Source organism: Carcharodon carcharias, chromosome 25 (genome assembly GCF_017639515.1).
Source record: "Carcharodon carcharias isolate sCarCar2 chromosome 25, sCarCar2.pri, whole genome shotgun sequence".
In the NCBI taxonomy this organism is placed as follows: Eukaryota; Metazoa; Chordata; class Chondrichthyes; order Lamniformes; family Lamnidae; genus Carcharodon; species Carcharodon carcharias.
The window spans coordinates 18,542,659-18,568,212 of NC_054491.1; the positions used below are offsets into that span (position 1 = coordinate 18,542,659).

The 25,554-nt window shown below is 41.0% G+C and overlaps 1 protein-coding gene across 2 annotated transcripts in view; it reads right to left on the reverse strand.

The window, feature by feature from the left end:
• The window catches only part of LOC121269623 (D(2) dopamine receptor A-like), a 37,913-nt gene extending 13,607 nt beyond the window's left edge, over nucleotides 1–24,306 (reverse strand). For both annotated transcript variants that reach the window (XM_041174345.1, XM_041174344.1), the window contains exons 1-3: nucleotides 24,028–24,306; nucleotides 3,994–4,103; nucleotides 756–892 (exon numbers count right to left, since the gene is read on the reverse strand). In XM_041174345.1, the coding sequence (XP_041030279.1) occupies nucleotides 756–892; nucleotides 3,994–4,103; nucleotides 24,028–24,306 (526 nt within the window). The remainder of the gene's footprint in view (nucleotides 1–755; nucleotides 893–3,993; nucleotides 4,104–24,027) is intronic.
• Between the last annotated feature and the right edge of the window lie 1,248 nt (nucleotides 24,307–25,554).

A 25,554-nucleotide genomic window follows, 5' to 3' on the forward strand; every position in this document is an offset into this window, starting at 1 on the left:
CTAAGAAGCGCTTCACCTCCCATTTAGCAACTGCCCCCAATTACTAGATCAAAAGATTTTTAAAATTCATTCTTAGTATAAGGGCTTCACCAACAAGGTAGCATTTATTGCCCATCCCTAAAGGCCCTTGAGAGGGTGGCGGTGAGTGGTGTTCCTGAACCGCTGCAGACCATGTGGCGAAGGTATTCCCATAGTGCTGCTATTTTGGGATTTTGACTCAGTGCCAATGAAGAATGGTGATATATTTTCAAGTTGGGATTAGGCACGACTTGGTAGCGAATTTGGAGTGGTGAAGGTCGTGGGCCTGGAAGATGCTGTTGAAAGAGCCTTGGTGAGTTGCTGCAGTGCATTTTGTAGATGGTACACACTTTAGCCATGGTTTGAGAGCATATGTGAAAAGTACGTGTGTATGTGGGTGCATGTGTGTGGGTGTGTGTGTGTGGATGCATGCGTGTTTTTTGTGTGTGGGGATTTTATAGCCTCATAGAAATCATAGTATAGAAGGAGGCCTTTCAGCCCATTGCACCAGTGCCAATGTTGGCTCTTCAACTGGTGCTCTATAATCCACTCTCATTTCTCTCCCTTACTCTTCTTCAGTTTATCTTCTTCCTGTTCAAATACTTAAAGATTCTTCAAATCACTCCTAGCTGCACTTTAGAAGATGAACATCTAACTGTACTCCCAGCAGGAACAGACTGACACATCAAAATAGGAAAATAAGGACATTTGTTTTCCAATTAAAATCATGTTGCTACCTGAGTCATTCAGTCCAAATAATAATGGGCAGGATATGGCAAAGGACAAGGCCCAGACAATGGAAATCATCACGGTGACCCTTCGTTTGGAGCTGTACCGTGTATTATAAAGCATCGGCATGGCAACAGCAGTATACCTGCACAATGAGACAGGACAAGGGGATTGTTAAGGAAACGGCTAAAGCTTCATGTACAATAAATCTTTGTATCCTACTCCCTGCTCCATTTTGTTTGTGCACTTTTACATCAAAAGCTTTTCACGTCTAAATATTTAATACTTGGAATTTAAGCTTTACACTACATTCCAATTATAACGTAGTAATCAGATAAAAGCAAAGTCATTCTCGACTTACAAAGAAAGAGAGGCATATAGAGAAAGCAAAAGGTAGACACACATGAAGACAGAAGTTGAGGCACACAAGCAGGGGTGATTTGCCATAACCTACAAAGGACCACAGACATCTCTCTCCATTGGAGAGACAGAATTGGTTACATATAGCTTGAGGGGCAGCATTCCGCATCAAGCGTGGGGCGAAGTAAGGAAAGAGACCTCCATGTACTGCCACAGTCAATATAGGGATTGAACCCATGCCATTGGCATCATACAGCATCATACTCTCGTCACCCAGCCAAGTGAACTAACTGACACAGCAAGACAGTCACAGACATATGCATACAGATTGAGAGAGAAGCAGAACAAGACAGACAGACATATCGAAAAATGTACATCTTGACAAATCCAGGGCTGGATTTCCACTTTCACCTCCTGGGCATTAGTCTGTTTGAATAGATCACCCATTTGTTGAAGAATCTGCCAGATTTAGTAAACAAAATCACAGAATTGCTAAGGTGTAGGAAGATGTCATTCTGTCTATCGTGTCTGCACCGGCTCTCTGAGCATTTTAACTTTGTGCCAATCTTTTGCCTTTTCCCCATAACCCTGCACATTGTTTCCATTTAGATAGTCATCTAATGCCCTCTTGAGTGCCTCAATTGAACCAGCCTCCGCCACATTTCCAGGCAGTGCATTCTAAACCCTAACCACTTGCTGTGTGAAAAAGTTTTCTCTCACCTTGAATTTGCTTCTTTTGCTTTAAAACTGTGCCCTCTGGTTCTCAATCTATTTATGAGTGGAAAAGTTTCTCCCTATCTACTCTGTCCAGACCCCTCATGATATTGAAAACTTCTATCAAGTCTCCTTTTAGCTTTCTCCTCTCCAAGGAAAACAGTCCTAAATTCTCCAATCATTCCTCATAACTGAAGTGTCTCATCCCTGGAACTATTCTCGTAAGCCTCTTCTGCACTCTCTCCAGTGCATTCACATCCTTCCTATAGTGTGGCACCCAGAACTGTACACAATACTCCAGCTGAGTTCTAACCAGTGTCTTATATAACTTCATCATGACCTCCCCGCTCTTGTACTATATGCCCCTATTAAATACAGCCTAGAATATGCTTTAGAAACAGCTCTCTCTATCTGTCCTGCTATCCACATACTTCTCTACCTCATGGATGCACCTCAGTGACTCCAGCCGCTGCTCAAGCTCTGAAATGTGGAGCTGAAGCTTGTGCAGCCGGTGACACTTCCTGCACATGGGGCTCGTCTGGGTCATGAGAAGCGTCCACGATTCCTCACATGCCACAGGGTGGGCCTTCTGCTTGGCTGAGCTGTCCTGCCATGCCTTAACCTTAAACTTTTAAAGCAATTTCTTTCTTCAACTTTCGTTACTTTTACTTACTTTAACCTACTTTAACCTTACTCTTGTACAATTAGCTACAAACTGAAGATTAGTAGAAAGTAGAAATTCTTCGCCCATACTCACAAATCAGTTCCCTCTCCTGTGCTTATAATTTCTTATTGTCCCTGTGCTTGTTTAGAAATTTACGTTTCTGTAGTCGCGCTGTATTCAATCTCCCGGCTGTCTCTCCACTCTCGCTATTTTATCTCCCAAGCTCTCACTGTTTTATCTCCTGAACTCTCACTGTTTTATCTCCTGAACTCTCACTGTTTTATCTCCTGAACTCTCGCTGTTTTATCTCCCAAACTCTCACTGTTTTATCTCCTGAACCCTCACTGTTTTATCTTGTGAACTCTCGCTGTTTTATCTCCTGAACTGTCGCTGTTTTATCTCCTGAACTGTCGCTGTTTTATCTCCTGAACTCTCGCTGTTTTATCTCCTGAACTCTCGCTGTTTTATCTCCGGAACCCTCGCTGTTTTATCTCCTGAACTCTCGCTGTTTTATCTCCTGAACCCTCACTGTTTTATCTCCGGAACTCTCGCTGTTTTATCTCCCAAGCTCCACCACCTGCATTTTATTTTAAACAGATAAAATGAGTAAATCTGTAATACATTAAATTTGCTAACTATATTGTGGCAGTTTGAGAATTTGAATTGAATTTCTAAAATCTGTAAATAAAAAGGAAAACCGGCGTGAACAATAGTGACCAAGAAACTGTTGGATTATCACAATTTCACCAACGTCCTTTAGGGAAGGAAACTTGCCATCTGTACCTGATCAACACAAAACATGACACCAGTTCCACACCAGTGTAGTTGACCTTTATATCATTTATTCTTTCATAGGATGTGGGTGTCACTGGCAAGGCCAGCATTTGTTGCCTGTCCCTAATTTCCCCTTGAACTGAGTGGCTTGTTAGGCCCTTTCAGAGGGCAATTAAGAGTCAACCACATTGCTGGAGTCGCATGTAGGCCAGACCAGGTGAGGACGGCAGATTTTCTTCCCTAACGGACATTAGTGAGCCAGATGGGTTTTTACAACTATCAATGATAGCTGTTGTCATGGCCACCGTTACAGCTTTATATTCTAGATTTATTCATTGAGCTTAAATCCCGCCAGCAGCCATAGTGGGATTTGAACCCATGCCTCCAGAGCATTAGCCTGGGCTTCTGGGTTACCACTACACCACCATCTCCCTCAAAGTGCCCTATGAAGTGTCCTATCAAACTTTTCAGTTGTATCAAACCATTACCAGCAGGTTAAGAGTATCACCTTCTCAGGGCAACTAGAGACAGGTGATAAATTCTGGCTTTGCCAGTGACACCAGCACCTTGAAAATGATGGGAAGATACGAACCCCTATTTGCAAGCCACCCGCACAGTCATACCTGTAGCTGCCCACATCAGCCAACAGGTTGGGCTGGGATGTGTTGTTGGAAGCTACAGATCCCAATCCTAAACCTGCAATTGCTAAGTTACATTGTAAATGCATACTTTACCTGTCAATGCTAATGGCACAAAGGTTGAGGATACTTGCTGTGCACATCATGACATCAAGAGTCACAAAAATATCACAATGGATCCTGCTGAATCTCCACTCTCCCACCACCTTGGAACATAAAAATAAATTCAGATCTCAACGTAAATGGAACAGTTACATAAATTAAAAATATTTCAATTTATATCACATCTCATAACATGATAAAAGTGTAACTCTTGTCGCTATGTTGGCGAACACAGCAGCCATCTCTGCCCCGATAATGCCCTTCATACAGCCATGAGTCAAATCTGTTTAGGTAGTGCTGTTGCTCTTCAAATAACACCTTAGGATCTTTAAGCACTTGAATTAATCGACAGGGATCTCGGTTTAATGCCTTTTGAGAAAACATCCAGCAGCGAAGAACACCCTCCATAAAAAGAAAGACTTGCATTTCTATAGCATCCTTTATGACATCAGGATGTCCTGACCACTTTACAGCCAATTAAGTGGTTTTGTAGAGCTGTCATTGCTGAAACGTAGGAAACATAGCAGCTAATAGGTGCACAGCAAGATCCCACAAAACAAATAAAATATTGATTAGATACTCTGTTTTTATGGTGTTGTTTGAGGGATAAATTATGGCCAGGATACTGGAGTGAATTTCCTTCCTCTATTTCAAAATAGTGCCATGGGATTTTTACATTGAGCTAGGAGGGCAAACAGAACCTTGGTTTAACATCTAATCCGAAAAACTGTGCCTCCGACAGTGCAGCACTCCTTCAGCAAACTGCATGGAGCATCAACCTGGATTTTGTGCTCAAGTTTCTGCAATGGGCCTATGAACCCACAACCTTCTGACTCAGAGGTGAGAGTGCCTCCACTGGCCTTCAGCTGACACTGTAATGACATTGATGGACCGAATGGCCTACAGCTGCTCCTACGTCTTATGGTCTTATTATAGCACTGGAGTGTCTGTCTGGTTTATGAAGTCAAACCATGGTATTAGGCAGAGGTGACTTGGAACCTACAATCTGCTGATCCAGGGCAGACACAAAGTGGCATGAGGTGAGCGAGAAAAGGCATCATTAAATTGAAAATTCTTTGTCTTGAAAGAAAGGTGTAAGACTAGAATCCTCAGCACTCAGCCTAAACATTTTAGTGACAAGCACTGGGTGACAAATTGCATTGGAACGTGGCCCTTTCAGCTGCGAGACTCTGTGGTTGCTGAGGGACCTGCCATAAAATCTAATGTATAAATCATTCCTTCCTTTATGTTTTATGCCCTTCATGTTTATGGAGAAGAGAGAGAGGTAAAATCGGTTTTCAGCTTCCACACTAGGGAGTCATTTTGACTTCTGAAATGGTCAATGTGGTATCAGACTTTCATTAAACATCTCTTCTGCTTCTCATTTGAATTGAAGTTACTGGGAGAGATGTAAAACAGGCAGCTAATCTGATATCACTTGTTGCAAATGGTTGCCCAAAGTCAAGGCTCTTTTATGAGAGCTGAATTCAGTCAATTGCATGAAGAATGTGACTGTGAGCAACTTAGAATTATAGGATCGATTGTAAAACCCACCACACCCAGTGGATAAGCCTCATTAGTCCATCCATGCTCCCAGTGAGCTTGGCTCTCTGCTGGCAGCATATGGGGTCTTAGGAGGTTCCATAAATTCTGTTGGAGTTGATATTCCTGTCACAGATTTTTTCCCTCCTACTCACAGTGTCATTTGTAAATGTAACAATGATATTTAAGTCAGTTTCTCCTTCCACCTAAATGAAGGAATCCTGTGGATCAACTTGCTGTATAGTTGCTTTATCTTGTGTTAAGATATCGTGCTTATGTGTAGGATCTCAAAGTCAGTTGGTGCATTATCTCTCTTACCTGTCACTGTTGTCTTAGCTTTGCTCTTTTTCTCTTCTCTCTCTTTCCCTTTCCACTTCTCAGATAAGGAGTCAGGTGGAAAACAGCGAGAGGAAGCAGACAATTGGCCAAGGTCCAGGAGAAGAAGCCCCATCGGGGGTAAGGGGGTGAGCTTGGGTGCAACTGAGGCCCAAAGGGGGAGGTCTAAAAATGGCCAGAAAATGGCGATGGTGGTTGGGGTGGGAGGGAGGGGGGGTTGGGGGTTGGGTAGGGGGTGGTGAGGATTTGAGGGGATGGTGGGAACAAGCGGATGAAAAAGTATTTTAAACAATCCTGTTGTAAAAATTCAAAAGTATACAAAAATAGAAAACTGAACTGAACTGAAGCTGAGCCAGCCAAGGAGACCAAGTGTACATGGTTAACAAAGAAAAATTAAATTAATAGAAGAAAATGACAGAGAAGTGTAACTAATTTAGGGAACAGCAGTGTGACTGTGACAGGAAGTGCATGAAGATGCAACTTTTTATGTAAGTTGATAACCAGATAGCTGGTTTCCTGATTGGGTCATTGCTACATCCAATACCTCGATAATTTCTCCCCTAATTTCCTTCATTACCCAAGAATGTTCATCATCCAGCTCAGTGGATTTGTTAATCCTCAGTGTCCTTTTAAACTCTCAAGTGCCTTCTTCCTCCTCGTTGCTTACTGTAGTCTCAGGTTGCTCAATGGTGATATTAGATGCCAAAATGGGACTGCTCCAATAGGCAAAACTACCATTCCCCTGCTCTGTGAACCCAAAATTCACACCAACAAAAAATGAGATACGATAAAGTCAAATGCTACCTCGCATGCAAGCAGCAAATCATAGTAATAGCACACAATTCACATACTTGTATGATTGTGTCAATATTTCTCCATTTGTGAGAAGTCAAGGACAGACATTTAAATTGCTTTTCTCCAGTAAAATGTAGGTCATTCTCAATACTTTGTAAAACCAGCAAAGTTCTGAGAATCATTTGATTCACCACATTTTGGAAATGTAAAACCAGCTAGAAATGATCTGCACAAATCTGAACTCGTTCCAGCAGCCTCAAAACAGTATGTTCACTTCTCTGTGCAGTGTGTGTCAAAGAGCTGGGGTGGGATGTGTCACTGTGGCAAAAGAGCTGGGGTGGGATGTGTCACTGTGGCGAAAGAACTGGGGTGGGGGTACGTCACTATGGTGTGTATACAGGAAGGATTGTTGAAATATTCTCAAATGTTCCCAAACAATATGAAAGCAAGCCACAAAGCCTAAGAAAAGGTTTTCTTAAAGAGGTGGGATTCATCTTGCAAAGACGGAAGCTAGGCTAGGAGTTGGCCTACTAGTGTGTAGTGCTCGTGTACATGACAAGTTCAGGATATTGGCCCAACTCCTGAGAGAGCAAAGAAGGGCCAAGCATCTTCAACAGAGACTCAGATAGTGAGATACAAGAGAGAAAATTAGTGTGGTACAATGAGCAAGACACAATTCCTGAAGAAGAAGGAAAGTGTAAAAGAGGGTACAGTTTTTTTTCAAAGTGCTCCTCGATTTCTCTATGGAAAGTAACCATACATTGGAGTCCAATTGATTGATTAATTTGGACAGACTCCAAGAATGTGACTATGTCTGATGATGGCACTGAGCAGTGCTGGTAACAGACATTCCTGTCAAATTGGAATTTAGTCAGGAGGTTGTGAGTTCAAGTCCCACTCCAGAGACTTGATCACATAATGTTGTCTGACACTTCCAATGTAGTATTGAGGGAGTGCTGCATGGTCATGGGTGCTATGTTTCAAATGAGATGTTAAACTGATTTTGTCAGCCTGCATGAAAGATTCCATTGTTTCGAGGATGAGCGGAGGAGTGTTCTCCTTGGTGCTCTGGCCAATAATTATCTTTCAGTCAACATCACTAAAACAAACTATCTGATCACTTATTTCATTGGTGTTCATGGGAACTTATAGTTCACAAATTGGCTGCTGCATTCCCTACGTTACACCAGTGACTCGCTTCAAAAGTAAAACACTTTGGGATATCCGCAAATATTGAAAAGTGCCATATAAATGTAGGTTCTTTCGTGCTTTTTTAAATTCCAGGCTTATTTGAAATGTAACTATGAACATTGTTTCCATGGGCTTTATTTGAAAGCAGTTGTTCCTTGAATCACCGATTTGAGTTGTGCATGGAGTGAGAAGTTAAACTATTGATTGATAAACAAGTGTCGTCCTGTCAGTACACCATGCTAAAATATTTTTCGACAAAGATCTACTGCATTTCAAGGCAGACCACTGAATGAATGTTATAGTTACAAAGTTATTGTTAAAATAGTTCTCTAAAGTTAAGTTCACATTTAACCACGATGTCTCGCCAATCCTGCTCAGCTGTTAAAGAAACTCATGAGCCGCACTGAGAATATTCTTTCGACACTATTTGAGAACAAAAGACAAATATTTCTTTCTCCTTCACAGCACCAACTGATTAGTACAATAATGCAAGATTAAGCTTAAATAGATTTAGTAATGATCCTTACATTTGCCTCAACACTATAGGTGATTCCATTGGATATAGAAATGTCTCGTTTAACACATCTGCCACACTTAAAAGTGTCACGTATGCACCTTTGAGTGAGGTAAATACATTCACAAAACAGCAACAGACAGGGAAAAGAGACAATTCGCAAAGTGAAGGAGCTTCTTAAAAAAAACTAATGGCCACAAACCGTCTTGCTGGGCCCAGCATTTGTTACCCATCCCTAGTTGCCCTTGAGAAGGTGATGGTAAGCCGCCTTCATGAACAACTACAATCCATGTGGTGTAGGTACACCCACAGCACTGTTAGGAAGGGAGTTCCAGGATTTTTGATGATGAAGGAACTGTGGTATATTTTATAGTTTCACATGATTGCTTGAGACTTAGAGAGGAATTTGGATGTGGTGATTTTCACATTCTTCAATGGGAGAAGGCAGAGATTTACTTGAAACTGCTAATTTACAGCCAAATTTGCTTCAGCCGTAACAATTAGGCCTTGCTGACCTTGGACTATTTACATGCAGAATAATATATTGTTTGTTGTATGGTATAATCCCCTATCTCTACGAACAGCCTATCATCTGACCTAGTGAAAGCAACATCATGGAGGTACCATCTAGTTGATTTAAAAACAATTGTTGATGTTTTAATTTTAAAACGTTTTTATAGTTCTCTGACTGCAACTTGCTAAACATAGATCAGTAACATCAGATTGGATGTTAAAATTATATCCTACCAGATTGTTCAAGTAAATAATTGAATGAAAGTTTGCCTAGTGTTTTCACCAATATTCTTCTTTCAATCAACACCTTCAAATTAGCAGTTGTCACTTATTGTTTGAGATGTAATTGGCTTAGATTGGTTGACACATTTGTCTTCATAAAAAACCATTGAATTCTAGAAACAATCCACCTTTTGATATGCTTTGAGCTGTTTCAGTGACATGATAAGGTGTTATCTAAATGCAGGCATTCTTTTCTTTCTTATTTTTCATACTGTCACCATAGTGACATCAATGGCAAGGTTGCATGTCAGAGTAGCAAACGAGGCTATGACGAGTTCAGAGCTGGTGTAAAATCATTGAACCTCAGGATGTCCAGATGGGATTTCACCCCTTCATTAACATCACAGATTGAGGATTCATGACAAAGCAAACACACTGGACCGGATTTTCAGTATCCAAATGTGAAGGTGGGTAGGGAAATTTCCTGACTCAGCAGACCGAGCTGCATATGAATGTCCTTGCCCCCACTAGTTTCGGTTCCCTGAGGTGGGGACGGGATCAATTTGGGCCCGCTGACCCCAGAAGCAGTTCGGATGTAGCACTGGCATTGAGGCAGGCTGGTTAAAATGCCCTCCTTGATTCTCTGGGACTTGGTCTCAGTTCTATCAAAGGCTGTTAAGCCCTGTGGCCCTCACCCTTCATGCTCTCCCCCTCACCCCCACCTCCCAACAAACCTCATACCCCCTTCAGGCCCACAAACCCCTTCCATGGCCCCCTGCATCCTCCATGCCCACTCATGCAGTATGCAGTGTAGAATCATTGAGGCATATATTAACAATGGCAAGCCAGCCATTCAAAAGTTTGTTTTCAAAACATCTGTTGCCCTTACAGCCCTATAAATGTACAGACATTGGAAAAAAACAGTTTAAAGAAAGAATAACATTATAACCTCATAAAAATGCCAACCAAAGCAAACACTCCATGTCTACCTAGGAAAACCGACCCTTTTTGCGCTATTCCAATAGTGACTCTTGGAACTTAGCCAAGCGTTCACAATGAGGCCACCTGTGAACTGTATCAACACAAACATTGTATGGAGAAGGCATGTTGGGGGTGGGGGGAATAGGGTGAATTTAAGCATACCTTTCAAAAGGTTTCCAAATCCAGGCTATGGTTCACAATGCCTCTGAGGAGCCATGAACCGAGTGCCATTGAGAAGCAGGCCTGAGTTCAAGAAAATTGCAGGGGAGTGGTATTGGATGCAAAGATTGCTGGCACCAAAAATGGGAGTTGGGAATCTGGGAATCGGATCCGGCCCGCCATTTTTAAAAGCCTCTGGAGTCGACCCAACTCCGGCCCATTTTATCACAGTTATGTAAATTTCTTTCCTTTGACAGGCATTGAAGGTGTGCTTTGAACAACAAAAACAAAACCCTATTTCTCACCCTTCATTGAACTTTGCAGGGCTTAATTTGTTAAAGTTCAGGATGATCAGATTTCGCCTGCTTTCAAGTATAATGTTTCTTCTTTCTGGAACAATTAAGTGTGAAGCTAAAGGAAAATATTTGTTTGGGAAATGTGGTTATGCAAGAGAGGTTCTCAGTGAGTGTTTTGACATGGGTTGGATTATCTGATGTTGAATTAGTTGAATTTGAATTAACAATTTTCACAGCATTTTGATAGATTGGATAAAGCAAGAGTGACTTACTGTGCACTAATTGAAACTGTTTTTATGTAACAGAAGGCCTGAAAAGAATAAAATTAATTTGTTCTGATTGGAACATTTCCACTGATTATATTACAAAATCTTCAGGTTCTGATGGTTCCCTTATGCAGATGGCTCTGTATGTTTACTGTGCAATCTTATTTACCATTTTAAATTCCAGAACTACCTCTCCATGAAGCAGTTCTGTAACATACTGAGGCTTCTGAAACTATGGAAATCTGCATTTACATGGTGACAGTTGAGAAAGGTGCCTTCTAGCACAGGCACTGTTAAGAATCGCACATTTTTAAAAAAGAATTGTGCCATGGACCTCGGCCCTGCCCCCTCACACCCTCCTCCATCCACCCCACTGCATTCCCTCCTCCAGCTACTGTACCCCAATGTTGAAAGGAAAATCTGCACAAACACAGGAATGTTGAAATTGCAATCCAAGCGTGTGTGAGCAGTTGGAATATTGCAAAGAAAAGCAAATTAGCAACTCGATCATCAACTCTGCCAACTAAAGCGTTGAAGAGATACAGAAAGGCAATTTTAAATGGGTCATCACATCACCAGCTATGCCATTATGTTCTCTCCTAGTAGTTACCAATTCAGTAAATTGTTTTGCAAGGCAATCTAGCAAGGACATTTCTTCTTTAACAGAGCTATTTACTGAGCAGTTCCTTGATATGACCTTCAGCACACTGGTGTCCCAGAGGTCATGTCAAAGACAGTGGTAATTATCTGGAACTCAGAGACATTTAATGACTTTCTTATTCTCAGTACACTTCACTGAACATACAGCAAAGCTGGAAAGGTTGTTAGAAATTATAAGTTGCTCTTCAGAGCTCAACGTTTAAAAAGCAAGTGAAATCCTTTGAATCTCACACCAGATTTTAGTTTTGCCTTCTGATACCATTCTTTGTTGAGTTGTTATTACAAATTGCGACTGACCCTGTCCAACTAACTAATCTAAAGCCTCGGTCTGCATTACAACACGCCTTCTGCAATTAGTGACTCTCTATGACAGGAGCTTCAGGCCTCTGAGCATTTGGGGCTGCAACTCTGGACTTTAATTACACCATGTCATTTCCATGAGACTTCACTTTAATATGGATTTATCAAGGAAGACGGTGAGGGAGGGAAGGCCAGGAAGTACTTATAACGTACAGAATGTGTGTCCTAGAGCTAAGAAGGATCAAGAAAAAAAAGTAAAGGAATCTTTGACCTAGTAGATAACACTCGTATTTTAACCCCTTGGAATAATTTCCTGACTTTGCCTCAGTATACGACAGCTGGTTGCATATTATTTCCTGACATGCGTGCATACAACGGTACAGAATGACATGGAATTTACAAATCAGAAACATGTAAGCTGGGCCAGTTGGTCTATGTCCATGTTTATATTCCACACGAGCCTCCTCCCACTTACATCATCTCACCTGATCAGCATATCCTTGTATTCTTTTCTTCCTCATGTGTTCCCTTTATATGCATTTTTGCTATTCACCTCAACCATTCCTTGTGGTTACAAGTTCCATATTCACATCACTTCTCTAAGAAAGTTTCTCCTGAACGTCTTAATAGATTTATTAGTGACCACCTTATATTTATGGTCCCTAGTTTTGGACCTCCCCACAAGTTCCCCGACTACGCCAGCTGGTGGAATTCAAATTCTGTTAATAAATCTGGAATACCAAGCTAGTCACAGCAATGGTGACCATGGCAACTATCGTGGATTGTTGTAAAAACCCATCTGATTCACTAATGCCCTTTAGGGAAGGAAATCTGCTATCCTTACATGTGACTCCAGACTCACAGCAATGGGGTTGACTCTTAACTACACTCTGAAATGGCCGAGCAAGCCACTCAGTTCAAGGGCAATTAGGGATGGACGACAAATGCTGGACTTGCCAGTGACAGCCACATCCCATGAAAGAATTTTAAAAATTCACAATGTAGGTTAGACCAGTCTTGGAGCAGTGCGCACAGTACTGCTCTCCACATTACAACAAAGGATATTGAGGCACTGGAGAAGATGCAAAAAAGATCTTCTCTACATTTACCCTACCGAACCCTTTCATAATTTTAATTTATCAGGTCACCCCTTTCCTCAAGAAAAGATCCTCAATCTTCAATCTTTTCTTACAGATATCACCATAGTTCTGGCACCACTTAATAAATCTTTTTTGCATCTTCTCCAATGCCTCAATATCCTTTGTTGTAATATGGAGAGCAGTACTGTGCACACTGCTCCAAGACTGGTCTAACCTACATTGTGAATAAATGTAACACAACTTCTCTGCTGTTCAAATCCATTCCTTGATAACCTTCCCTATGAGTGTTGCAACCTTCCTAAATAACAACAATAACTTCAATTTATATAGCACCTTTAACATAATAAAACTTCTTAAAGATGCTTCACATGAACAAAATTTGACATGAGCCACATAAGGAAATGTTAGGACAGATGGCCATAAGTTTGGTTAAAGAGGTAGGTTTTAAGGAGCATCCTAAAGGAGGAAAAAAAGGTGGAGAGGTTTAGAGAGACAATTCCAGAGATTAGGACCTTGGCAACTGAAAGCATGTGCGTCAATGATGGTGTGATTAAAATTGGGGATGCTCAAGAGCCAGAATTAGAGGAATGCAGATATCCTAGAGGGTTACATATGAACAAGGAGCAGGAGAAGGTCATTCAGTCCTTCGAGCCTGCTCTGCCATTTAATAAGATCATGGCTGATCTGATAGTAATCTAAAATCTGCATCCCACCTACCGCTGATAAGCTATCACCCCCTTGCTTATCAAGAATCTATCCACCTCTGCCTTAAAAATATTCAAAGGCTCTGCTTCCACCATTTTTTCAGGAAGAGAGTTCCAAAGACTCACGACCCTCTAAGTCAAAAACATTGCCTCATCTCTGTTTTGATGGGCGACCCCTTATTCTTAAACAGTGATCCCTAGTTCTAGATTCTCCCATAACAGGAAACATCCTCTCCACATCTACCCTGTCAAGACTCCTCAGGATCTTATATGTTTCAATCAAGTCATCTCTCACTCTTCTAAACTCCAGCAGATACCAACCTAGTCTGCCCAACATTTCCTCATAAGACAATCCACCAATTCCAGGTATTAGTTTAGTAAACCTTCTATGAACTGCTTCCAACGCATTTACATCCTTCCTTAAATAAGGTCACAGCAATGGTGACCATGGCAACTATTGTGGTTTGTTATAAAAACCCATCTGATTCACGAATGCCCTTCTGTACACAGTACTACAAATTTGGTCTCACCAATACCCTGTACAACTGAAGCATAACCTTCCTACTTTTACATTCAATTTCCCGCACAATAAATTATAACATCCTATTAGCTTTCCTAATTACTTGCTGTACATGTGGTTCATGCACTAGGACAACCAGCTCCTTCTGCAGCTCAGAGCTCTACAATCTCTCACCATTTAGATAATATGCTTTCCTTTTATTATTCCTGCCAAAATAGACAATTTCACATTTTCCCACATTAAACTGCATCTGCCAGATCTTTCTCCACTCACTTAACCTACCTACATCTGTTTGTAGCCTCCTTATATCCTCTTCACAACTTACTTTCCTACCTATCTTTGTGTCATCAGCAAATTTGGCAACCATCCCTTCAGTCCCTTCATCCAAGTCATTTATATAAATTGTAAACAGTTGAAGTCCCAACACTGATCCCTGTGGCACGCCACTCGTTACATCTTGCCAACCTGAAAAAGACCCATTTATGCTTACTCTTTGCTTCCTATTAGCCAAGCAATCTTCTATCCATGCCAATATGTTACCACCTATACCATGAGCTTTTATTTTCCACAATAACCTTTGATGTGGCACTTCACCAAATGCCTTCTGGAAATCTAAGTACAGTACATCTTCTGGCTCCCCTTTATCCACAGTATATGTTACTTCCTCAAAGAACTGCAAAATGTTGATTAGACACAATTTCCCTTTCACAAAACCATGTTGACTCTGCCTGATGACCTTGAGCTAATCTAAATACCCTGCTATAACTTCTTTAATAGCAGCTTCTAACATTTTCCCTATGACAAATGCTAAGCTAACTGGCCTGTAGTTTCTTGCTTTCTGTCTCCCTTCCTTTTTGAATAATGGAGTTACTTTTGCTATCTTCCAATCTAATGGGACCTTCCCCGGATCTAGGGACTTTTGGACAATTTAAACCAATGCATCCATGATCTCACTAGACACTACTTTTAAGACCCTAGGATGAAGTCCATCAGGACCTGGGCTCTTGTCAGCCTATAGCTCCAACAATTTACTCAGTACCACTTCTCTGCTTTCCTGACTTCCTTCTCCACTACCATTTCCTGGTGTATAGCTGCTTCTAGGTTGTTACCTGTGTCTTCTATAGTGAAAACTGATGCAAAATAACTGTTCAATTCACCTGCCATCTCCTGGTTTTCTATTATCAATTCTCCAGACTCACTTTCTATAGGACAGACACTCACTATGTTAACTGTTTTCTTGTTTAAGTATTTATAAAAACCCTTACTATCTGTTTTTATATTTTTGGCTAGCTTTCTCTCACACTCTAATTTACTTTTTTTTAGTCATTCTTTGCTGTTCCTTATATTCTGTCCAATCTTCTGGCCTTCCACCTGTCTTTGCATGATTATATGCTTTTTCTTTAAGTTTGATACTATCTTTAACCTTTCTAGTTAACCACAGATGGTGTGTCCCTCCCTTGGACTTTTTCTTACTTGTTGGAGTGTATCTATTCTGTGCATTCTGAAACATCCCCTTAAATATTAGCCACTGCATCTCTATTGACCTATCCCTTAACCTAATTTGCCAATTCACTTTCACCAGCTCAGCTTTCATGCCCTCATGATTATCCTTATTCAAGTTTAAAAACTTAGTCTCAGACCCTCTCCTCTCTCCCTCAAACTGAATGTAAAAATCCCATCATATTATGGTTGTGTAGCTGACAGAGATTACAGAGATAGGGATGGGTGAGGCCATGAAGGGATTTAAAAACCAAGGATGATTTTTTTTAATATCAGGACATTGCTTAATTGGGAGCCAGTGTAGGTCAATGAGCACAGAGGTGATGGGTGACTGGGACTAGGTGAGGGTTAGGGTACAGGCAGCAGAGTTTTGGATGATCTCAGGTTTACAGAGGGTAGAATGCAGGAGGCTGGACAGGAGTGCATTGGAATAGTTAAGTCTAAAGGAAACAAAAGCTAGGATGAGCTGAGGCAATGATGGAGTCAGGTGATATTACAGAGTTGGAAATAGACTCTTTTGAGTTTGCTGGTCCTTCAGGGTTAATTGTAGAAAGCCCTTTGAGGATCAACTAATTCAGAACAGACTTCGCATTGAACTTCTAATCTCTGGACCTCATTGCAATAGATCTTAGTCCACCACTTACCTAGTTGTGTGAGCTTTCTCATATATTCTTGCTTAAATCTTTGCTTTATCCTGCTTTAGACTTTGACCGCTGTGGATCATGATGGTGGAAAACATTTTGCATGATGCACATGAGAGCCATTTTATTTCTCTAAAAGCATTTATGAAGGAGGCCCTGGTGGTGCAGTGGGTAGTGTCCCTGCCTCTAACCAGAGGCAGGTTCAAGTTCCACCCTAGGACTTGATAAGCAAGGAAGCTGCATTTATAACATGGCAAAACAGGTTGAGTATCACATTGCAAATCCTTCCAACACGCCAATGTGATAAGAGTGGGAGAGATTCCTGGTCAGCCATATGATAGAAAGAAAGTTGGAGCCTCTACCATCACTGTCAATAGTTGCAGACTACAACATGCATGAATACGTGCATGTTGTCACAGCAGCTCAGCCTCCATGAGTGAACTGTAATATATCAAGCACCTATGCTGCCATTTTGTTACAGGCACATCCACATTGAAACCTACTGGTGCTGAACTGGACCAAACATGTGTCCTTTGTTTCCCTTTACTTTAGACTGCTTCAAATTTGACCTCTCATTTGTTTTCCATCCACATTTTGATTGTCTTTGGAAAGGTACAAAAGAAGGAACTATTTTGCCAGCTGCCAATTTTTCAGCGCACAAAGGGTTAATGCTTAGAGTGAGGTACCGCCTGGATCATTCTGTTCCTATGCTTTATAATAGGAAATAAATGTTCAGACAAGATTATAAACAAATATTGGAATGAAAGGGAGAGAGAGAAAATCTATCTGTGAAGTCAATAATCAAACAATTTTATACACAATCTCTGCACCTATTAATTGGGATAGCATTTTATGACAGGAAGTATTCAAGCGGCAAGATGAAGCACCATAATCTGTTAAAACCAAGGTAACCTTGTTTGAAACTCTTGTCTTTTGAAACACAGTTGAATCCATTAGTGGTTGATGAAACTGTCAGATGTAAATCTGCTCATTTTTCCCAGTGAGAATGTAGAAAGATCAAAGATCCATCACTCAGGAAACAGTAAGCTCACTACCCACATCATGCTGTGAAAAACGTGATTCAAGTGTAGATTTTGAGCCTTTTTCTTTTGTCAAATGTTTTCTGCACGTCTAGTGCTGTACAATTTAAGTAATAATTCAGAGGCCCTGATATGTGATTATTGTAACAGGCTTTTTTTCTGACACTCAGCCACCATCTCCTGCTATCAGAATGATCTATTCAGCCGTTTTATCAATTCAGGAGCAACTGGTTTGGTTATCTTGAAGATGCCAGCTCTCCCTCAGAAGCACACTGTTACAGAAATTAAAATAAGCAGAGCTAAAGATAAATTGCCTGGTTGAAGTCATTTGGAATGATAAAAAAACACTTTCACAATCATTTGTTGGGTTTAATCTCAACCTATTTATCCTGCTTTCTGCTCCGTGTTGGATGAATGTACTAATAACAAGTATTAATTAGTACGGTCAATGCACACGTGTCCTTTAAAGGCAGGACAGTGTGGAAAGGGTTGAGTAAGTCGGAGAACGTTCCTGTGCCTCTTTTTCAAGATCTGGCTAGGATGACAATTCACAGGTCCAGGCTGAGGACATCTTCTCCCCTGTGACCTAGTCTGTGCCCATGTGACCCTGGAGAGGCTTGAGGCCTTCTACGACCTGTGTGGACCCCACAAAATATAAAGCATCTGACAGACACATACAGCAACATAATGATTTTGTTTTATAAGTTTCTTTTGGTTTCCATTTCAATTATTCAAATTGTTGCACTTCCTTGAAACAAAATGGCATGCGGCATACAAATATAAGTTTTTGTTGCAATTGATCTTGCCTAATTCTCACCTCGTTGTGGGATGAAAATCCCATGGGTTCTATGAGGAACAGGAGATGCAAGTAAAAGTGAGCACGATTATATCTTTCGCCTCATCTTTTGAGAGGTCAGTTGCTGGATTGTGATCTTGTTCTTATGAGGCCAGTTGGGCACTCAAGGCAAGCTCACCTAACGTCAGCCCAGGACACATCGAACAAATTACACTCAACGCCCAAACAATGAGCTTCCTCATCCAGCTATGCTCCTTTCTCTCTGGCTGATGTGTTTGCTGGGAGGCTGGAGCCTACTTGATATTGAAAAACTGCATCAGGCTGCGTGAGCTGAAAGTTTATGAACCCACTTAACCCAGTGAGCAGGGCCTTTCCTGAACCTGGCAACGTTCTAAGCATTACGCTCGATAAATCAAGTTTACTGACATAAAATGGTTGTTTGCATTTAAGAGGTGATAGTAAATCATGAAAACTGACCATTAAACTAATGGGCGGATTTGGTTTGTGGCAGGACCTTGGTAGTTATATTTTTTCAAGTTCTGGCATACATCAGTTATCAGGAGGTGCATCAGAACAAATCCTCCTTTATAGGCACAATTTGATGGTCTGGTGGTTTTGTTTCTGGACTATAATCCAGATTCACGACTATTCTTCAGGAGAATTTAAGTTGAAATCCCCATCCTGAGAATTTTAATAAAGAATAAAAGCAGGCAGAGTGTAACTCTGCTGCTGCGGAATTCTCGCCCATTTTATACTGCCATTCAAGGTGAATTTCTATCACCCTCATGCTCTCTATTCCCCCGTTAGTGCAAGACTTTATAATTCCCTCTTTATTAGAGCTTTTAATTTGATTTTAGAATTTGCACCCTCGTTTCCAAATCCCCTATCTGCCAGAGATCTCTAGACTCCTCCAATCATGGCCACTTGCACATCCCTGATTTCCTGCACCCCACCATTGACTATAGCTTTCAGCTGACTTAAGTTCTGGAATTCCCTCTCTAAACTTCAATCGCAGCCTCCCTCACCTCTTCTAAAATGCTCCTTAAAACCTGCCTCACCTATCTAAATTTCACCTCATGTGGCTCGGTGTCAGATTTTCTTTGATAATCATTCCTGTACACATCCGGGGATGTTTCACTATGTTGAAGGTGCTATATAAATGCGGTTTGTTGTTGCTGGTTGTGCTTTTGTTAAGATATTTAACTCTTTTGCGAAGGGATTCAGCCTGGGTATACCTGGAATAGACACCAACAAAGCATGGATGCATACAATTTCATCATTGATGACTTACAATTGTTTTCAACACAATCATTAGTCACCCTACTCTGTGCTGTGAGGGAAGTAAAGTGACCTCATGTCCTTGTAATTTGTAATCCTGAGAAGTTGCAACTGTGTCCTGGATGGTGTTATGACTCATTTACTGTTGAGTAAGTTAACAATGTTTGTAATCCTGAGACATAATTTCATTCTTGAATGTAATGGGATGCATCTAGCCAACTACCCATGTATATTGAAAGCAGTATATGAAGATTTATCACTGCAGGCACCCGCTAATGACTTTGCTGAATTGAACCAGCATCATTAAGACAAATATGTTCTCTTGTTTGCTATATATTTTACAAATATTGCCAGTCAAATCCTACTCAAAATATTTATTAAACTGTAAAAAAAATCATTGCATTCTGTTTCTATATGAGCCATAGACACAGCTACTGTGAATCAGTGAAGCTTTGAGTTTCCAATTTTTTCAATGAACTTATCTCTTAGATGCTGTTCTTAATGGTTTCCTACATTACAATGGTGCCAAAACATCAAAAGTACTTCATTAGCTAAGAAAGTGCTTTGGACCATCCTGAGGTCATGAAAGGTGCTACATAAATGCAAGTCTTTCTTTCTTTCTAAATGTTGTTCAGATCAATTTGACAGAAAATATCAAAAAAGACATTTTTCCAGCTCTTTTACTGCATGGCGTTCCCTTCAGTTGTACCCAAAAATGTATTACCATCAGAATGTCCAGCACAAAGATTAGTCCATGCTGGTGTTTATGCTCCACATGAACCACCAGGTCCTGGAAATGCTCCACACGAACCTCCAGCTACCCCTCTTCATCTCATTTTATCAGTGTAGCCTTCCAAAAGATTACCCTAAACTTACAATTTGAACGTAACACCGGGAATTTATATGACAGGGAATGGAAACTGATTTTTATAAAACTGGCACAAATTTAACGCAATTGGCAAAAAAAAATCTGGTGGCAGATGAGGAGAATTTCTTTTATGCAATGGGTCGCGAACTGGCGTGGTGGAAGGTAGGTTCAGTTGTGACTTTCAAAAGGGAATTGGTTTTATACTTTGAAAGGAAAGATTTGCAGGGCTATTGGGAAGGAGGAGGGGAGTGGGTGTCATTTGCACCTCTTGCAAAAGAGGCAGCACGGCCAAATGGCCTCCTCGGCTACAGATTCTATAAACGGGAATCCTGTGGCAACTGGGGGAATTGAGAGATCTAATGCAGTTCCAAGAAGCCAAGTAGAGTTTTATTTGACACAAAGTCACTTTTCTTGGCACTTTCAAACTAGGCGATTTTTGCTCTTGATCCCAGGGGATGCATATGCAACCTATCACTTTACAAACTTTTATTTATTGGCAATCAACTCCTACAAATGCTTTTGTGTCCAAAACACATAGAGTGAACATATATCAACTAGCATTATTTAATGTAAAGAATACGGGTGCCAGTCTCGTAATAACACAAATAAAAACAAAAAGTGCTGGAGAGACCCAGCAGGTCTGGCAGCATAAAAGCAAAAAACTGCGGATGCTGGAAATCCAAAACAAAAATAAAAATACCTGGAAAACTCAGCAGGTCTGACAGCATCTGCGGAGAGGAACACAGTTAACGTTTCGAGTCCGTATGACTCTTCAACAGAACTAAGGAAAAATAGAAAAGAGGCTTAGGTCTGGCAGCATGCGTGGAGACAGAAACGGAGTTAAAGTTTCAAGTCCAGATGACACTTCTTCAGGGCTAAAGAGAAGTTGAAATGTGATGGATTTTACACTGTTTAAGAGGGGGTGGAGCAGGTGGAGCAAAATAGAAGGTCAGGGATGGGTGGGTGCTCAGGAGAAATTGACAAAGGTGTCATAGACACAAGATAAAGTGAGTGTTACCGGCTGTGGTAAAGACTAAAGGAGGTGCTAATAATAGCATAAGATAGCAGAATGTGTTAATAGCAGAACAAGAGTCAGCACTTTGTGAAAGCATAATATAGAAACCAGTGACAGATGGCCATGTGGAGGTGGGGTTTGGGGAAAAAGGATAAATAAAGAATAAATAAATATTAAATTAAAATAAAAAAGCAAAAAATGGATTTTAAAAAGGGGTAAAGATGGAGGAGAGAGTTCATGGTCAGAAGTAGGAGGCATCTGAAGGGATTTTGTGCTTTCACAGAGCACTGACCCTTGTTCTGCCATTAACATATTCTGCCCTTATCTTTATGCAACTATCAGCAACTTCTTTAGTCTTTACTACTACCATTAATGCTCCCTTTGCCTTGTTTCTATGACATCTTTGTCAATCTCCCTTTAGCTTCCATCTATCCCTGACCTTGCTCCACCTGTTCCACCTCCTCTTAAACAGTATAAAATTGATCGCATTTCTACTTCTCTTTAGCTCTGAAGAGGAGTCATATGGACTGGAAACATTAACTCTGTTTCTCTCTCCACAGATGCTGCTAGACCTGCTGAGTTTTTCCAGCATTTTTTGTTTTAATTTCAGATTTCCAGCATCTGCAGCATTTTGCTTCCATCTGTAGTAATATCCGTTAGAGAACTGGCCTATATTACAGATATTGCTTCAGGTGTTTTGAATACTGATAAAGAAACTCAAGTCAAGGTAAGGTAATATGCAGAGAAAGCCAAGGACCAAGCCTTCTAGGTCACAATTGGTTAAGGGAAATTAACCTTGATTGCCCAGTGTAATTTCAAAATAAGGCAGGAAGAGTTCCTGAGTTGATAAAGGAACAAAGCAGGGTACTTCAGAATGAGCCTGAAGAGTCAAAGGGCCCTAAGAGGATGCGAAAGAGTGTGTAGCCATTCAGCAACCTGAAGAAATGAAGATTGTCTTAAACAGCAGCATGGAAGAACAGCAGAAAAGACTAAAGGAGACTTTGCTGAATTATAGGATTCAAGATGAAGCAAGTGAGCTTCACAAAGGAAAGGAAAACCTGTTGAAAGACCTTCACACACACGACAAGGATCCCTCAGGTCAAAGTTTGTACCTCTGGAAAATTATGAAGAGAAGCAGATTGAATCTAACATCACTCTGAACAAACTGAAGAACCAAAGATAAAAGCAAAATACTGCGGATCTTGGAAATCTGAAACAAAAACAGAAAATGCTGGAAAAACTCAGCAGGTCTAATAGTACCTGTGGAGAGCTCTGAAGGAGAGTCATATGGACGGACTCAAAATATTAATTCGGTTTTTCTCTCCACAGATGCTTTTAGACCTGCTGAGTTTTTCCAGCATTTTCTGTTTTTAATGGAAACTGAAGAACCAGTTGGCAGAGAAGAAGCAGCAATGTTCAGGGCTCCAGGAGGAAGCCAACGGATACAAGGAGGAGGCATAAGAGCTGAAGAATCAGATGAGTGAAACAAAACAGGCATCAGAAGGAAAAATCGTGGAACTTTCCAAAATGCAAGTAGGTGATGAGGCCCTGGGTAGCTCAATTCCTGAACAGAACCAAGTTGAGATTTTGCCTGAGAGAAGTCTGGCCGACTGTGAAGTCAAAGCAAAGGATGACACTAAACTCTCTGGTAGACAGAAGAAGACAAGATGGGAGATTGTTCAGAAAAGACGATGGACAACCCCCCACACTACTACAGGTTCAACGCCTTCAAGAGTTACTTTTGAAGCAATGCCTCCAAACAAGGTTAAGCCTGACACTTCCCAATTTGGAGGGGAAAGTGAAAAAAAGTCAAGGGAATCAAATGCGACTCATGATTTGCATAATCGTGAGCGAGAATTTACTGTTGGTGAAGCATTATACGTATGCAACTTTGGTGGTGGATCGAGTTGGTTACCTGGCGTAATAGCTTTTGTGACCAGACCCTTGTCGTATCACTTAGAAGTGGAGGACGGATCATCTGCAAACACATGGATCATTTGAGAAGAAGGGAGATACCCCAACAAAATGATGTTCCACCTGTAACCATTGAAGGGCCCATGGTCCCTGTTGAAATTGTTCAACCAAGGATAGGCATACCAGATATCTCTGTCGGAGTAGGTATCACTGTACTGCCTGTGCCTAAAGTGGTCCCTGATGTTGCTGTGGTTCCAGATATTGTGGATCCTGTAAGAGATTCGAAAGTCGTAGAGCTATGACATTCCACCTGGATCAGGAAACCACCTGAGAGACTGAACTTATAATTCCATGACCTGTGTATATATTTGTAATGTCATGATGGTAGATGTTCTTGTAAATACAAACTGTACAAAAAATTTAAAGGGGGAGGAATATAGTGACTGTAGTTTTAAGACTTCTTGTGTTGTATGGTATCACGTGACAGTTTGAACAAATCAGCTCTAATTGCAGGGAACCTTAGAGTGGGAGTTCTTCTTCTGGTTGTGGAGCTTGATGGAAGCATGTAACTGCTACTGTAGCCTGTAAATAAAGTCTGATGTTTTTAATGAGAAACCTGTCTGGAAAATCAAGTCCATAACACTCACCCATCGGCAAATTGGGAATTTGTGAAACAGTACATGCAGTCATGCTCTCTTATCCCTTAATGGTGATAGATGAAGCAGCATGGTTAGTAACTTCTGAGATTTATCATTGGGCATTCCTGCCCACTGGCACCATGACGTTGGACATCCACCCTCTTGGACTTCTGCGAAAAACCTTTCTTTTGCATCTCTACACAAAAATAAACAATTTTGGATAAAGGCAAGAACCTTACCTCTACATAGACAACCCATGGCATTACCAATGTGGCCACAAGAAGGTCTGCCACTGCTAAGCTGACAATGAGATAGTTGGTGGTGGTCTGGAGGGCCTTTTCTCTGGATACTGCTATGCACACCAGCACATTGCCAAACACAATCACAAAGATGAGGAGAGTCAGGAGCATGGCATAATAGTTGTAATGATATTTCTGCTCTGCCTCTGTGCCATTGATCAGTCCAGTCCAGTTTCCTTCGTAGGTCTCATTGAACATAATCATGCTAAAAGGATCCATAGATGATGAGTAGATTCACCCTGTGGCCTGGAATGGAAATGGGAGAGTCAATTCAGTACAGTGTGGACCAGGAAGGCAAAGCAACCAGCTGAAGGTGAAGCAAAGTCAGAAACGTAACACTCCAGTATTCTGATTTTACTTTTGGAAGAGAATAGGTCCATTTTCAAAATGTGATGTGATTATGTTTAATCACAGCAGCTGAAAAATGGCTGGTTCTCTCAAAAAGACAATTGATTTCCCCCCCCCCCTCTCTTTTCCTTCAATGCTACTGAAATGATAAAGCCACAAAGGAGCTGTTCTTGGAACCTGTGGTGAATAACAATTAGTTTACGTGCAGTGGTCACAGCTTTCTCTCTCACAACTTTGTGCCTATAGGGTCATGAGACATCATTATTATTGACCAGTCCAATAGTCTCTTTTAGTGACACCAGCAAATTGCCAAAGACAGTCACAAAGATGAGAAGAGTGAGCATCATGGCATAATAGTTAATTAACAACATCTTCATAGGAAACAAATCTGGTACCATTTGATCAATCTTCCTCAGAGGCCATACTTGTCACACAGCAGTTGGTGCTTGGTTAAGGATAAGTGACTCTAATGGAGCACAATAGGTAAATTTTTATTCTGGATCAGGTGTGAATTTGGCCTGAGAATAATTTGGCCCTGGAAACAGGAAGTGGAGACCGCTTTCATTCTCCAGCACAGGCATTTTTCACCTTTATGAATACATTGTTCACAAATAAAATACAGATAAAAAAGAAAAACTTGCATTTATATGTTGTCTTTCATGACTATGGAATGTCCCAAAATGTTTACAGCCAATTGCATACTTTTAAAGTGTAATCCCTATTGTAATGTAGAAAAAAAAGCTGTCAATTTTCACACAGCAAGCTCTTGCGAATAGCATGTGATAATAACTAGATAACTTGTTTCTGTGATGCCAGCACACCAGGGATCACTCCCCTGCTCTTCTTTCAAATAATGCCATGGGATCTTTTACATCCACCTGAGAGGGTAGACAGGGCCTCAGTTTAATATCTCACCCAAAAGACAGCACCTCTGACAGTGCAGCACTCTCCCCATACTGCACAGGAGTGTTGGCTTTGATTTTTGTGCTCAAGTCTCTGGCATAAGACGTGAGCTACAACCTTTTGATTCAGAGGCGAGAGTGCTACCAATCGAGCTACAGCTGACATTAAGAGTTGTGCACAAGTTGAATTGAAATATAAACCAAATGGACCGATCAA